At 27.7% G+C, this 17,362-nt stretch overlaps 1 protein-coding gene across 1 annotated transcript; it reads left to right on the top strand.

Annotated features, from left to right (window-relative positions):
• The first annotated feature begins 234 nt into the window (after positions 1 to 234).
• On the top strand, positions 235 to 16,236 carry LOC123293513 (REST corepressor 1). Its single transcript, XM_044874364.1, has 7 exons — positions 235 to 486; positions 683 to 826; positions 2,720 to 2,934; positions 3,510 to 3,800; positions 14,080 to 14,183; positions 14,911 to 15,118; positions 15,189 to 16,236. The coding sequence occupies exons 1-7, from the start codon at positions 378 to 380 to the stop codon at positions 15,795 to 15,797; spliced, it is 1,680 nt and encodes a 559-aa protein (XP_044730299.1). The 5' UTR covers positions 235 to 377; the 3' UTR covers positions 15,798 to 16,236.
• The last annotated feature ends 1,126 nt before the right edge of the window (positions 16,237 to 17,362 follow it).

Raw genomic sequence — 17,362 nt, 5'->3', positions numbered from 1 at the left:
TGGCTTTGTATGACCTAAATATGTGGTGCCACATGGTGTTCAAATAAATTACTATTTATGTTTAATAAAGCTTCTTGTATAAAATGAATGCAGCATCATGAAGAATAAATGCTACATGCTCTATGAAACTACAATGCTTAAATGAATTATAAAAGTATTTCTACAAGTGAAAAAGTGTAACATTGAAAAGCAGTGCTAGTGTGTTATGTTATGTGTAATGTAATACACTGAACATTGGTTTGGTAGTAGCTACGCTTGTTTGTCGTTTAGATAATTCTCCTAAATCAATTTATTTCAATTAAAAACTATTCAAATTTAATTTTTTATTTTGTAAATTTATTAAAAAATTGTATAAATAATAAAAAGGTATATGAAATATGGTGCTCGCAGAGAAGGGGTCTGAAAATGCACGAAATGGCAGAAGATCTCGGGGGCCGAGCCCCAATGGACATGTTGTTGCAGAATCAACTAGTGAAGATGAAAGTGGTATATAATATTTTTTTTAAAAATAATTTTACACCATTTTATTAATAATTTGTATAATTTTTTTTTAAATAAAAATTTTGAAAAAATTTTTAAATGTCGAATTAGGCTAGAATCAAAATTTATTGAATATTGAAGTAAAAATATTTTGTACAAATTGAATTCTAGTGAATATATCGTTTTATGTTGTTGTATATAGTGCCAGTTGATAAGATTCGTGTTGGACGAGACTACCAAGCTGTATGTCCACCATTACAGCCAGTTGAAACAAGGAGGCCCGATACATTACAAGATAGAGCTTTATTAGTGTGGTCACCAACAGTCGACATTCCGGAAACAAAATGTAAGATTTTTAAAATATAATAAATATTGATTTTTGTATCCACTTCAAGTTTATGGGGTGAAAAATAGGGCATTCTTCTTGGGCTAATTTTCGGAGGAGACATCTTCTAAACGATTTCTATAACACAGTTTTGTTGCATTGTATTCTAATATATTCTGACGGTAAAATGAAGTGTCATGATAGTGCTTAAACGAATTCAGAGAAGAAGTTTTACACGATTTAGATAAATAGGTCATTTATTTTCAATTTTGTCCCCTAATTTTGAAACGATTTGTTTTAATGAAAAATGTGTTGAGTATTTTCCTTCCCAAATCAAAAGTTTCAAAAATTTTTTAAGACTTAGAAATATTTGAAGCTTAGTATGACAAAAAAAAAACAACAACAACAACAAAAAAGCTTAAAAACATGGATTGGTAAATTTTGCCCTTAAATTACGTAAATTTATAAATCATACCAATTCGTAAATTGTGACGTTTGGTGTTTTAGCAAACGAAAAAATATATTTTGAGATTTATGTTTAGTACTTTTGTTTTTTTTATTAATATGTTTATTATTTCGCTCCGATTCACAGATTATTTTCGTATAACAAAATTTAATTACATTTTTCCACCTCACATCTTTTTTGAAATAAAATATCAGTCTAAACTTATTACTTCGATTTAGAAATGAATCAATTTTAAGTTTAATATACGGCTTTGATATTAAGTACATATAAAAATTATAAAATATCAAAAACTGCACCATATTTTCACAATCAATGAATTTGTTTTTGGAAAAATAATGTTTTAGGGGACTTCTTTCATCTAAGTTTCAGATCAAATTTAAATCTGTATACCATACATAAGAATCGGTCGGGAACATACGAAATCCTACTTACATTAGTTTTATAAGTGAAGTCATTTACGCTAACTTCTATAACAAATCGTTTTATTTGTTTATCCTATAATTTTCCCCGTTTGTTTTAATGTGTGCAAATATATCAATATTAAATTGCAAAGCGCCCACAATGGGGCGATATCGTCCACGAAACACACTGCTCTTTAATATAATAATTGTGAATATTTATATCATATGTTGGCTATATTCGTTTTCGTTGTTTAGACGACTACGCTCATAAGCGTACTTTTTGTTGTTCGTTTTGGCTTACGTTGTTCATAAACACACACGAGTACGTCTTATGAGCACTCTCGGAATCATAAAAACCCTAAGCGAGCTTTGTGACTGTGTTTAAAGCGTGTGAGTATCCAAAACGAATATAACCAATATCACTGACGGTTCATTTATCAAAAATACCGAAATTCATTAATTTATAATATAATTAAAGCCTTAAACAGAAGTTTGAAGTAAATAAGCTCGGTTGAAGTGAATTGCTTTATTGGAGTACAGTTTTTAAATATAAATACAATCGAAATTCAATAACTCTTAAATTATCTACTCGACGAATTATTAAAGCTTCTATTCGACGAATTCTTTTGTTTCTTGAAGTTTAGAAAATCTTCCAAAGGCGGGACTATAATTTCATTATCTTAATTACTCGAAGCTCGTAGTTACCTGCGAAGGTCATCTTCTCGGAAAATATCGAGAAATCGGAGTTAGTTTAGAATAAACTTTTTTGGATATCAATAAATTCAGAGAACTGGAATTTTTGTATTTTTTCCGTCAGATTCGAGTTATTGAAGTCGATTGTAATATCCAAACGTATGGCTGGGATGATAATCTCATGTCATGTAAAGAGATGATAACATTTGCCATACGTTTTTAGCAAGAATAAGATAATAAAGGGGTCATATAATTGACACACATACAAATTAGGGATGCTATTTTTGGTTAGTGAACCCTGAATAGTGAATAATTTTGAGTATTAACTTAATCAAGTCTTAATTCATATTTTAGTGGATGAATACATAACGTTAGCAAAAGAGAAATATGGCTACAATGGTGAACAAGCATTGGGTATGCTATTTTGGCATAAACATGATTTAGAACGTGCTGTACTTGATTTAGCTAATTTTACACCATTTCCCGATGAATGGTCTGTTGAGGACAAAGTATTGTTTGAACAAGCATTTCAATTTCATGGTAAAAGTTTTCATCGTATACGACAAATGGTTAGTTTATTTAAAGTCAAATTATTGGTCTAGAAACTGATCGTAGTAAATTTTCTTAGATGACTTCTTTTAATTTAATAAGCTAATCAATAGAAACAAAATGGAGTTTTACCTTGCAAAAAATGAGTTGCTTTTGGCAAGATATCTCAAGTAAATAAATTAACGTCTGTAACGAATTATTTTATTCGTCTTTTGACCAAACCTTGACGGCCAGCGATTGGACCATAATTTTTGTTTCAATAATTATTCGACCTATTAACGGCCTATTCAGTAACAAACGTGTTGAATTTTTGCGTCATTGTTATAAATTTATTGCGGAAACGGTAATTTTTGTTAAAATTCTTCTGAGAACTTTTAACGAGAGTAATCAAGATTGTTTAATAAGATAAAAGATTTAAAAAAATGTTCTTCCTATTTTCATATTTTGCATAGTCAACTCCTGCAGAGCCTCCTCTTTAATAAACGAGAACTACCACTTAAACATGACGTGAACAAAAACCGTTGCTCAATTACTACGATCGGTAATTCTAATAAATAATCCCAAGAAAAACTAATTAATTATAATTAATTTATAGTTACCGGATAAAAGTATTGCTAGTTTAGTCAAATATTATTACTCATGGAAGAAAACACGTACGCGTACAAGTTTAATGGACAAACAAGCACGTAAATTAACAACACAACGTGATGGCACAACAATTGTAGGTGGTGTAGTTGTTTCTGGTGGCGGAGGTGGTGGTGCTACAACTGGTGGTGTCATAGATATAAGTGCAACGTCTGATGGTAACACATCAGATAACGGTGGTGTTGGTACAGGTGGCGGGGGTGGTTCAGCATCAGCTGATGAATCAGATACAGATGATAAGGTAGGCGATCACACAACTAATAATGCTATATTAGCATCAATAAATAATGTTAATGTAACAACAACAACAACTACAACAACAATAATCATATCACAATCACAACAATCGCATACAACAATTAATCGTCCATCGTTGTTATTAAATACAAGTAGTACTATAAGTAATAATATTAATTTAAATAATAATAATAATCATAATAATAATGATGATACAACAACAACTACGTCATCATCATCGATGATCGTCTCACATGTAGGTCGTTAATGTTTTGGATCAATTTGTTTTGCTTATTATAGTTTTGACTATTACAATATTCATTCAATAGTAGGTACATAGTTTTTGACAGTTTCATCCGTACGAAGAGTCTAGCGAGCGAAAATTATATTGGATTGTGAAAGATCCTTAAAAATAAGTATTCAAAAATACACAAAAAAAAAATTTTCATAATTATACAGAACACTATTTGGGCTGTAAACTAGTTTAAAATGAATATTATTTATACAGATTGAAGATGAATTTTGAACGATTTTATGCCAAAAACCGATAGGCCCGAGCTTCTTTATAATTATAAAATTTCGATCTCTAAATTTTGTCTGGAAAATAAACGATTTCTTGGAAAAAGTTACTTCCACTTTATATTACAGAATAACTCTTAATATTTAATGCGCATTATTTCCGATTTATTTTTAGGTTTTATATTTTGCGTAATAAAATATCAAAATAAAAAACAAGTAAAAATTAACGATAAACGACAAGTAAAAAAAAGTCAAAGAATGGTTTATGATTGAAAATTGTGACCATTATGCTTGTACGGTTAAAACTGATCAGAAACTAGTGATCTAAAAATATTCTTACATGTTTGAACTTCGTTTCGATCCAGGCTTTCAAGATTTTATTTTGCATCTCAGCAGCAAAGATTTGGTTCTAATTTTTGTTATCGGTTGGTTTACCCCTTGTGTAAATTAAAAATATCCAAATCGTATTTTCTGTATGCCCACAAATTCATTGTATTATACTCGAAACAACGGATTTTGTATTAAAAAAAGATACAAAAATGTCTTAAGAGTCTTTGGAAACAATTTAAAAAAATAAAATACGAACTTTTTCCTAAAGGTTCCTAAGAGTTCCTCAGATTCAATTACGATATCTTTATTCCGGAGTATGGTGGTATTCAGATAAAATCGATTATCGATTTGTTTCACTTGTGAAAATTTAAAATTACCACATTTTAAAATAGTACAGTGACTCTTGGCTCTTTGTAAACTTTAATATATCTAAACACGTGAAGGCCGACTTGCACGTATGATTTTACTTGTTCGTTTTAAATATTGAAAAATAATTATGTATATAATTTTGAAAAAAAAAAATTATTTATGTGCGGGTGATTACTTTCAGTTAGATGCATATTGTTTTGATGACGATTAAATAATAACACAACATAACATTTAAGCAGATCTATATCAGTCATCCATCTTGTTTAACCAAATCAATCATTAACGTAATTAGAATTATTATAAAAAATTGCTATTCAATATGAAATTGATTGTAAAATTTTAGCCTTTTTTAATTAAAAGTTTTTTTTGAGATGTTTCAAATTTTTAGTAAATATGTAAATACCGATTTCAATAGTAGACTCCTGATTTCCAACTTTTTTAAATTCAATGGCCACGTTTACACGCTGGATCTTAAACGGAAGTTTATTAACTTCTTTCTAAGATTTAGCATGTAAGTGTACATGTGGCGTAACAATAGATCAGGGTAGTTATGAGATTTTGGTACGCTTTCAGTTAATACTGATGCTTTTTAGACTACAAACAACGACCGGGGTTGAACACAATAAGTGTTTTGATCCACGGCGGTCTCTAGACATTTAGCACCCCGATATATATTGATAATTTATATAATTAAAATGTAAATTAAAGAAAAAATTACCCATAAATTATTTAGGCGGGCGGTCACTATTGTAGTTTTAAGACTGGCTTGGAATAAAAATTCGATTAGAAGGAAAAAAAAATTCGATTAGGGGGAAGAGAGTGATTTCAGTGATCCAGTAACTGTACTATGAAAGATAGTTGATTGATGAACTTTGTAATAAGTGTTGTTGTTGAACATCATTGAAAATTAATTAAAAATTAATGAATAAATAATTTTTGATTAATGTTGTGTTATGTTGTGTTGTTTTTTCATCATAAAATGTGTATGTACACTAAAATGCGATAACTATAACCAGTAAGTCACAGACTAAATGTACGTATTGTATATATTATATGTAGCATTCACTTAGACTGTGCTCCAACTGGTTTTAATTTGATTATAACTGTACATTGAAATAAATAATATTAATTGATATAACTAATTGACGATCATTTAATAGGAGCTCCTAGGCTACTTACATACGTTACAATTTTTTTATCGTACGCCTAAAAACCTCGCATAATATAAAATGAATCATCAAACAGTTCAAAAATATTTTTTTACTTAACACTTCGAGAACCTGTAATATTATTTTGAAATTTGAATCATTATATACGCCTGATGTTCTTCTCAACGTACTTTTAGCTGAATAACGGACGTTGAGAATAATCATGTCAGTTGATTTTAGAGCATTTCAGTTAACCACTGCCATTATTAAACAGATTTTTAATCTAATAAAACGTGTATTTTAGCACTTCAATATTAAAAGGAAACGATCGATATGTATATGTCGAAGTCAAACAGCATAATTAGCCGTTCAGTTAACAGGCTATCTTTTTTACTAAACGGCGTCGCTCAACAAGCGTTAGGGTTTAATACAACATTTAATGAACTGGTTGGCTGATGCTCAGCCCATTCATTCAATAGGGTCACCATTTGACAAAGAAGATGAAATATCTGACATTTGAAATTGTTTTTTTACGTAATTTGAAATTTAGCCGTTTAGTAAAAAGGCTAGGATGTAAATTGTAAGGCTAATTAAGTTAGTCAGTTGCGTCATATATGTTGTAATTTGAATAAACCTTCTTAAAAGAACTTTTCCATCGTTGATTACGAAAATACGCTTAGCTCTACCCTCTTTGTTGTAATGACAATGAATGATATCAAAATGGCGATTAATCTTTGAGATCGTACCATGTAGTACTCCCGATGTTGATCTTGGTTTTACCAAAAGAAAAAAATTATATGAAACGATACAAAATTGTAACGTATGCAAACCTTATATTAAATTGTAATAGTGTAATTTATAAATAAAATAGTCTTTGTAGTATGTAATAATGTCTTTTTAAAATTATTTACTTTATTAATATTATTTAAAATGTCATTGATTTGATTTAGAATCGATATTTTTTTTAATTATAAAAAATATTTCTTCAAATTTTAATATTAATTTTAAAAGACTGATCATCAAACATTATAAATAAAGATGAGGTGAAGTGGTTCAATTAATTATACATCAAAAAAATATTAATTAAATTTTATTTGATTAATAATGATTAATTAAAATTGATTTAATTAATAAAAAAAAAAAAAACATTTCATATTATAGACGCACGTCATTTTTATATACATACATATACATTTGATTTAATAAGTTTATTAATTTATATCATTTATTATTTTTAATTATATTCAATTTCCATTATTATTAATAATTATAATTAAATACATTTTTTATATTGAAAAAAAAAATTATTTTTTATATTAAAAAACAAGAACTCTTTATAAAAAATATAAATAATAATAATTTAATTAATCATTTTAATTATTAAGAGTTTGAGAATCTATTTTTGTGTTATTTATAACAGAACAAAACAAAATGATTTTGATCAAAATGTTCAAAATGGATGATGCTAAACTTAAAAAAAATCTTGTATACAAAGTTGAAGAATAAGGGAATTTGAATATAGTTTTTTAATTCCTACACATGAATTATTAATTTTTAATCAGTTAGTGAACTTCTTTTTAATAATTAAAATGTTGTAATTAATTAATATTTATATATGATTATTATTATTATATTTATTGTTTTGATTTTATTTTTATTTTATTTTATATAAATATTGATACATACAATAACCATATAAATACATATTGAAAATAAAAAAAAAATTAGAAGATAGATTTATAAGTAAAATAAATAAACGAATATTCAAAAATAAAAATAAATGAAAACAACAGATTCACAATTAAAACATTATAAACAAATAATTGATTGTTATTTAATAATTATATATAAATATTATTAACATTATTATAATTATTAATAATATTTTTATCTTAATGAATAAAGTAAATTATACAATAGCTAAGTTAAGTTGTACATTTATTATGAATATAATAATATAAAAATTATTTTTATATTATTATTTATTATACAGAATGTTTGAAGGAGGTGTGATTAAGTTAAAAATTGAATTAAGTAGTGGGGAAATTTAATTAAGATTGTTTTAAATCAAATTTAGCAAAGTTGATGATGAGTCAAGATGGATCTATTCGTTTTATTCTTCTAAAAATAAGAAAGGGACAAATAGTAGTCTACTAGCAACCATCTTGTTACTTTTCTACAAGTTAATTCTCAATTTTCATGCCTCGCATAAAAAGTTCCACTTTGAAAAATATATTTATGATACAAAATTTTCTATAAAGATGATTATTATTTTTAATTTAATGGTAAAATTGCTGTTTATTTTATAATGACCTAATTTTCGGCAACGATAAATAATTGTAATACTATAATGTCTCACAATCAATGCATTTGGAGAAAATATTAAATTTTAATTAAATCTTATTTTATTTTTGATTTTCCGGGTACTCTTTCGCAACGCCTCCGACAATGTAAGTTTCTAAGATACACAGAGTTATTTTTTATTTTAAGAGAGATACGTACATATTTTTTATAAAATGTATCTTGTTTCTCTTTTGTATAAGAATTTTTTTAAGAAGATTCATGCCTCAAGATTTTGAGGCATTTTGTATAATTTGTAGTTAAAAATTTATTTTTCTCTTCGTATTTCTATAATAGAAACAAATTTGAAAAAAATGCTGAATTTTCCGAAAAACCGTTAAAATAAGAATAGTAATTTTATTGTGATTAAAAGGTCTTAAATAACCAATCTGATAAATGTCTCAATATTTAACTATCACAACCCCCAAACACTCTGTTTAAATATTAATTAATATTAACTATTTTTATGTAATTATAAAAACTTTTTTTTTTTTTTATTATATTAATGAATGTAATTAAAATATTTTGTAATTAGAATATACATACAATACATACATATAAATATATATACATATTATATACAATTGAATTAAATATTAATTATTAATTAATGAATTAATACATATAAATATAATATAATAATATTAATAATAATTAATAAATAGATAATATTTTGTTACGAATATATAATTGTTTTATTTATATTGAATCCATTATCATTTCTATCTTACATCTTCACATATATTCTCTTATCATTTTATTTTTATTAATAAATATAAATCAAATTAATTAAAATTAATTTTTAATTTATATTTATTAATTAATTAAAAATAAAAACACTTCGTTTAAAGTGTTCTCAAATTGATATGGTTTTTGTTGTCGATTGATTTTTAATTGTGAATCTGTTTCTTTTTTTTTATAATTCAAAGTACTATAATTAATATTAATGAGTAATCACTTGATTTTATTAATTATTATTATTATATATTATTATATTATAGTAATTATAAATAAATATATAATATGTAGTATATAAATTAAATATAATTAGTAGTGATTATCATTAATATTATTATAATTAGCGAATTATAAAATAATGAATGTATGGATGTTGTATTATACAAGGTGAAAGCATAGTTGAACAATTTCAAATTTCTTTTATCAAATTAATCAGAACCGTGAGAACGGGGGTATTTGTCTCAACTACCCCTCTCCCCCAGTAGAGAATCTGTCCACATAAATTTGAACTAACAATTTGCTTGTATTTTTCCTAACAAAATGAAAAATTTTGATGAAAACTCTTGTGCTCAACTTTTTAAACCATACGATGATTCCCGTGGAATCTCGGTCGACGAAGTTAAACCTTGGCGAAAACGCATTGGCGAACAGAATGTCTAAAATTCATTCGAAGCACTCGATATTTGCAGTGAAGATGCGTTTCCAAATGTCTTTTCCAAGAGATTCTTATGTAAATGAATCATGCTTGGCATAACAACTTCTTTCTCTATAAAGGGCGTTCGCCTTCATGCGTGCGACAATTTTTCAATTTAGTGACAGATTATATGAGAAAATAATTTACCAAGTGTCGAACACCAGATAATCTGCTTTGCGTGTGCAAGAATGTCGTGTCCATGTCCTCTTTTTCCCATTTGTAGGAGATAAAAGCTTTAATTTGATACTATTAAATTAAATGCCTTAACACAAAATTTAGGACTTTGCGCTCTTAAGATTTCTAAAGATAACCTTGTAAATTTAGAAAGATATGAATTAAAAACTAGAAGTGATCGCCTTTTGCCTTGAATCTGCAGCCTTTAATACACGTAATAAATTTAAATTTTAGGTTTTATTTAATTTAAATAATCTTCAGATTTCTATGCCACACCTTGTATAAACTATTTGATTTTATATGACGTTGTATTTTGAGGGTTCCACTCTTTTTACACGACTCTACTGAGGCACTATGAATGTATTTTGTAATTGAGTTATCAACTAGAAGAAAGAGTATTCCGCTGACGTAGGGAAACCAAGCTGACGTAGTTATATCAATGGTTAATATAACTTGTGTAAAAAACTATGCTATTATGTTTTTCCGACGGAATAAATTTACTATTTGGTGGTTCGACAAAAGCTCCCACCAAAAAATTATATGGTAATGCTATTATTCTTCGAAACTTTTCAGACTCCATAGAGAAGAAAAAAAAAGGAAGAAATGTTATGTCGAAAACGAGTTCGGTAGAAACTTTTTCTTATCTCTTTTTACTGAGTGGTCTGTAATATAGCTAGAATATTACTGTTGGTCGAATAGCGTCGTGTACAAAGAGCTTCGATGTGTCTTGTTAAAAGAAAAATATTTTAACAGTTTCACCTTATAGTTTCTTGTATTACGGAAGTTATAAAATATTTTTAGAATTTTCGATAAATGAAGTAAGGTATCACAGAATTAATTTTGAAAATTGGACTTCCAGCAGTAAATTGATGGACATATTTTAGTTAGTGACAAAATATATATACGTTTTTTTTAAACCAACAGAAGAGAAAAAAAATAAATTTTATAAAATATCAAGTGTAATGAGGAAGATATAAAGGAATAGTCAAATTATTAAAAGTTTAAAATCAGTGGATTCACAAAAAGTTGCTTCCGAGTTTACCAATCAACTAAATAATAATATAATAACAAATTTGTCCTCACAGAATCCAATTTTACATTCTGCCTTTTTAGACATCATAGGATGAACGCAAAGGACAAAAAACCCGCACATCCGTACTAATTCGACCTATTAAAGGCATGATCAACCTGCGGATTACAGGGTGAGTGAACTATTCAACGAGTTTTTTTGTCCCATTCACCTCGTGATGGTGTCATGGGTTGATCATGCCTTTAATGTGCTCGAGTTAGCATGGACTTGCGATTTTTATACGATGTATATATGAAACATAACATGGTATGCTAAGTTCAGTCCCAAGTTTGTAACGAATAAAAATATTGATGCTTCGAACAAAATTTTGGAATAGGTGTTCATAAAATCCATTTCTGGTTATCCGTCTGAATGAAAAAGAGATATCATGCCAAAATTTTATAGCGTGCTCAGGACATAAGTAGTGAGGTTGATTTCGTAAATGAACAAAATTGGCCAAGGTCTTGAGTCCAAAGGACTCGCCTTTTAAACCGTTAGAGATAGAACAAAACTTTAATTTAAAAAATGTTCCTTATAAAAAATTAAAAACTTTTGTTTGAAACATTTTTTCGTAAACATCACTGTTTATCCGTTAGGGTGCAAATTTGATTAGAATATTTATATAGTATGTATTAAATGGGAATATCAGTTATTTGTGTGATAGCCACAATCGTGTTATACAACACGACTGTGGCTATCTTTCTTTGCTTACAAGACGTAAAAAAAACGAAACGATTACTTAATCAACACTGTCTATATATGGTATTTCAACAATTAATTCCGTCAATTGTTAGTTTTCACTTGTTTTGTCGAAATTTAATCATCATCCCAATTACACTTAGACGTAACTTTTTGCGAACCCATAAATTGAACTGGCATACTTTAGGTATTATTTTTAAGTTATATGTTATAGTGGTTGGTATGTGTGTTGTAGAAATGGACAATACATCGTGGTATTAGACGTAAAAGTGGTTGTGGTTCACCATCACATTGTATTACAACTACAACTAGTAATATCAACAATGATAATAATACAACAAATACAACAACAACAACAATTAAATCAAATCTATTGCAACAGGTTTGTGTTTGTTGTTGTTCATTATCATTATACCTACCTATCTACACAAATTATATTTACCTACATTATACATTATACATTATATTTATATTATATTTAAATCATACTACCTACCACATTATATTTTTAATCATTCATTTATATATTTATTATTATTTTTATGTTATATTTTACTATACTATTATACTATGCGATATTACTATACACTATTTATAGTTATCTACTATTGTTAATCTAGTATATAATAAAATAATTCATATTTATTGAAAATCATTCAAAATAATGAATTTGATCTAAAAAAAAAGGATTTTAAAAGAAAAAGAATTAGGACATGTTTTGTTTAAAAGAGACATGTTTTTCTAAAATCGCGTTGGTTGTTCGGGGAAGTCCTCTGGCTCGAGCTATCGTTGTTAAACAAAAACGTAGATGGATACATTCATCAAAGAATATATCGTTACTAACATACTTGCTCTATTTTGAACTTTTTCAAGGTTCAAATTGATCCAATTGCTTAAAAACGAAAATCTATTGTAAAAATTGTTGTGAAATAAATTCTCTTTTGACGGCTTCTCTGCTAAGGACTTCCAGGCCTTTCTCTTCCGTATCCTCTTTGTGTTATTTTCATATTCTTTGACTATTGAGAATGCCAAGACTTACTGTACCTTTTTTTTTTTTTTTTTTAAAATTTCTTCTTTTTTCAGAAATTATATAAATTAGACTGTCATATATTTGAATAACGTACAAATATGATACAAATGTCAATGTCAACAGACTGTAATTTTTTGCTACTTCCACGCATTCCTTTGTAACCTCACGGCTGTAGACACATCCTGCTTTGTCTTATGGATAATTCCCATCTGGGAGTAAATCTCTACAGCCCTTTTGTAATGCCACCAGTTTCATCTACTTTTCCTAAACTACCTTTCTCTAAAGGTGTTCCAGGGGTCTAATAATCTTGATAAACATAAGAATACCTCTTGGCGACACTTAATCAATTTGATCTGGTTGTCGATAATTTTCATTGAAATTTTAAATCAGAATGTATGAGAATAAATCGGTTATTACACGCCATCTTTTTTACCAAAAGAAATTCTTAAACTGTTGACTTTCAGTTCATAGAAAAAAAAGCAATCGAAAAAGCCAGTGCCGGATTTGATGATAGCTTGGTACAAAATTGAAAATTGATTTTTTTGATAAGTTTTCAATATTATTTTATTATATGTTCGTTAAAAATAGTAATAACAGATTTAGGTATATGCTCACTTAATCCTCGCAGTATGGCCCACGATCAAATAATTTTTTTGTATGGAGGTTTACGAGAGTGGGCTTAACACAATGCTTCGACCAAGAGTGGGTCTTGTTTAATTTTGTAATGTTATTAAATAATTTTGGATTTACGATGCATAAGTGATCACATACCTAATAAAGAATGCTTATAATTAATATTTATTATTTATATTATTAATACGAAGCATGCATGTTATACTGCTATTTATATCATATTATTATTAATTTTAATTATTTATTATTATTATTTATATTTATATTATTTATAGTTTGCTTTGATTTAATTTAATTTACTATTAATTGATCATTTACATTTATAAAGCACATATTCATTCATTATAATGAGTTAATAAAATTCACGATAATTGATTATATTTATAATTAATTAATATATAAAATGAATATATTTGTAATTAATTGATTAAATATTAATTAATTGCAATTTATTGATTAATTATAATATAATTAACAAACAATATAATATTAATTATATATTTTATTATTTAATACTATTTTTATATTATATATCTCTAGAATGAGGCAGGAGGTATTTGTGGAAATTGTGGAGTTAGCTGTTCCTTAACACATCATTCAACAAAGGGTCAACAATTATGTCATTCATGTTATCAACATTGGAGGTAAAAATCATAGTAGTGGGGACGACTAGTAAAAATACTTGACCGATAAGCTTATTGATATAAAGATTTAAAATAATCGACTAACGGTCTTTCATTTAGAGATCTCTTATCCAAATTGTTATCCCAATTTCTTTAACTTGTTTTCACTTCTTCCGCTTATAATACAGTAACCTTGTCGTTTGCAAGTATGGGGTGTTCTGTATCAAATCCGGTAGTTCCGATTTTTTGCAGACTTGTTTATGTTGTTGGTCTAATGAATAATTCAAGTTTGTGACCTTGAGCGCTGAACGGAATTTTGTCTAAAATCGAAAAAGCCGTGAAAATTCGAAAAGCCGTTTTTAAAGTAGATTAAATTTGCTACAATATGATACAACAATGGACTCTGCAGACCCAATACTTTCCGAAATAAAGCCTTTCAAAATTTATCAACGGAATTTAATATATCACAGCTAACGTCAAATCCGGTAGTTCTGATTTTTAACAGGCTTGTTTAAGATGTTGTCCCAATAATAAACCAAGTTTGTGACCTCGAGCGTTGAGCGCAATTTTGTCAAAAATCAAAGAAACAGCCACCTTGAATAGATACGAACAAGGATAATTCCGATTACGACTTTGCTGTTATAAATACTTCTAAAAATTACTAGCTTAGAGACTTGTATTTTTACGGTTGCATCTTGTTAGTTATAAAGTATATTTTGAATCATAAATTACATAATTGTATTTAAAGACGTACAGGTACAGCCCGTCCAACATCTGGTCCAGGTACACATACTTCAGGTAGGCGTGGAGGTGTTGGTAGTATACAACGGCATAAGCGCCGCCCACCACGTGGGATGTATATTAATCATGATGACTTAGTTGCAATGGCTGCATCACCACATGGCCAATTAATGTTACGTGCCATGGATCGTGAAATTATATCATTAAAGCGTCAAGTAAGTGCCTATTTCCAAATCTGATTTTTTTTAATTTCCCCGAATAATAAACATCTCCTACATGTTATAGGTCCAACATAATAAACAAATCATAAGCACATTAAAGAAGAAAACATGCGATGGTATACAAGATCTACAACCAAATATCCAACAACATTTAAACATAATAAACAATACAACAAATATCTCAGCGCAACAATTAACACAACAGACACAAATCAATGCTAAATGGACACAAGATGAGTTACTATTAGCGGTACAGGGTGTACGTAAATATGGTAAAGATTTTAAAACAATAGCTGATGTGATTGGTACCAAAAATGAAGCACATTTAAAATCGTTCTTTACCAATTATCGTAAACGTTATCATTTAGATGATATTATTAAAGATTATGAATTAGAACATGGTGTTATACAGCCTTTAAGTAGTAATACTGAAAATACTGAAAGTACTGAAACGGTAACAAATAATAACGATACAAATGGCAATAAAATGGATATAGATACAAATCATTCAAATATTAATACTGATAATGATAATAAAGTTGAAATCATGGATACAACAATAGCAACAACTACACCAACTACAACAATTACAGATTCAACATCGAATGGTGTTAGTAATGTAGATAATTTAAAGAATATACAATCAAAATCTATTAGTTTACCATCAAAATGATTTTATATAATATTATATTATTATAGTTATAGTTGATTATTAACTCAAACGCTGAAAGAATCGGACATCAAAATATTTATTCTTTTCTTTCGCTTTTACATTGAAGTACAACTAAGTCCGTTTAATCTATCCACCTAAAAAATCTTCCCAGGAAAGCTCTCAAATAAAATTCTTCCTTTACAAAAGCTTTCGAGCTGGAGGCCGGAGAGGAGGGGGCAACTTACGATAACCTTACATTTAATCTTTTGTTCTGTCTCTTACAGCTTACAAGATTTTATGAATCCAAGAGCCAAACACGCTATAAATATTGTTGAGATTTTTTTTTCATTGAGAGCTTTCCTGGGGAGATATTTAGTTGGATAGATAAAAATGGCCCACCGTGTATATGATTTTGTTAAACCACCATTTAAATTATAAACTAAAATACATAAACTAACAATCAACCTTTGATATTTAGTTTTAATATTCTTTATTTCAATAAGAAAACGAAAAAATGAATAAGAATTTTGCATTCCAATTTTTTTTGCTTTTGAGGCTATTTGTATTATATTGTAATTGTATGAATAATTAATTTAATTTTATATTGAACACATAAAAATGCAAGTTGGTATACTATTTCTATCGAGTTGTTTATTATTTAGAATTTGGATGTATAATAATCATGATAAGGTACAAAACAGCAAAAATATACATTAGTTATACATTAGTTTATTTTCGAGTTAACTGTCTCTAATTAATGCATAACGATGTGAGCGTTATGCTGTCCCGCCAACTTGGATTTATATTCGGTGGACATCTTTGAACATATTCCAACAAGAAAATCACTTTAGTATAGAAAATTGCAATAAAAAAAATCTCGGTAATGGCCTAGTATCAGCAAAAATAATTGGATTTTTAGAAAATTGGTAAGAGCTTCCAATCATTGTCGATAGGTTAGATTTATAGATTACCTGTTTAATATGGAAATACGATTCTAGTTTAATTATGAAGATTCTGAAATATAATAGTAACTATCTTGATTCGTAAATGAAATTTTCGAGAGTCTTTGCAGGGAGAATTAACCACAGTGTGATTAACCCTGAAGTAAACCAACAAACTTGAAAGGCCAACTTATTTATAAAAGCGTAGGAACCTTGCTTCAAATCCATGATAGGGTGTTATTAAAGTAATTTTTTTACACAAATAAATAGTTGTGAGGGTCATTGAACAATGAAAATATTTTATTCTGGAAAACAGCTTTTAGTTATCATTAATCTGTAGTTTTATGATTAGAACAAACTGTTTTCGTGTGGAGAATGTCTCAAAAATCTTCGATGGCAGGGTGTTTAAACCACAAGCAATTAATATTTCAATAAAGAATTTTAATCAATATAAAAATAGCTTGGTAACAAATGTATATCAACTCTTGTATTATACAACTATGGGTATTTTTTTTTATATTTTTTTAAATAATAGATATTTAATTCAAATCGGTAATTTTCGTTTTAATTATATTAAGTAATGCATTGCCACAAGAGATTATGCCACTGAAAACCTTGCCTCATGCAATACAGAAGTACAGAAAG

The sequence above is a fragment of the Chrysoperla carnea genome, chromosome 2, assembly GCF_905475395.1.
Source record: "Chrysoperla carnea chromosome 2, inChrCarn1.1, whole genome shotgun sequence".
Lineage (NCBI taxonomy): Eukaryota > Metazoa > Arthropoda > Insecta > Neuroptera > Chrysopidae > Chrysoperla > Chrysoperla carnea.
Note: the sequence above shows the minus strand (reverse complement) of the source record. Positions and strands in the feature narration are given on the sequence as shown.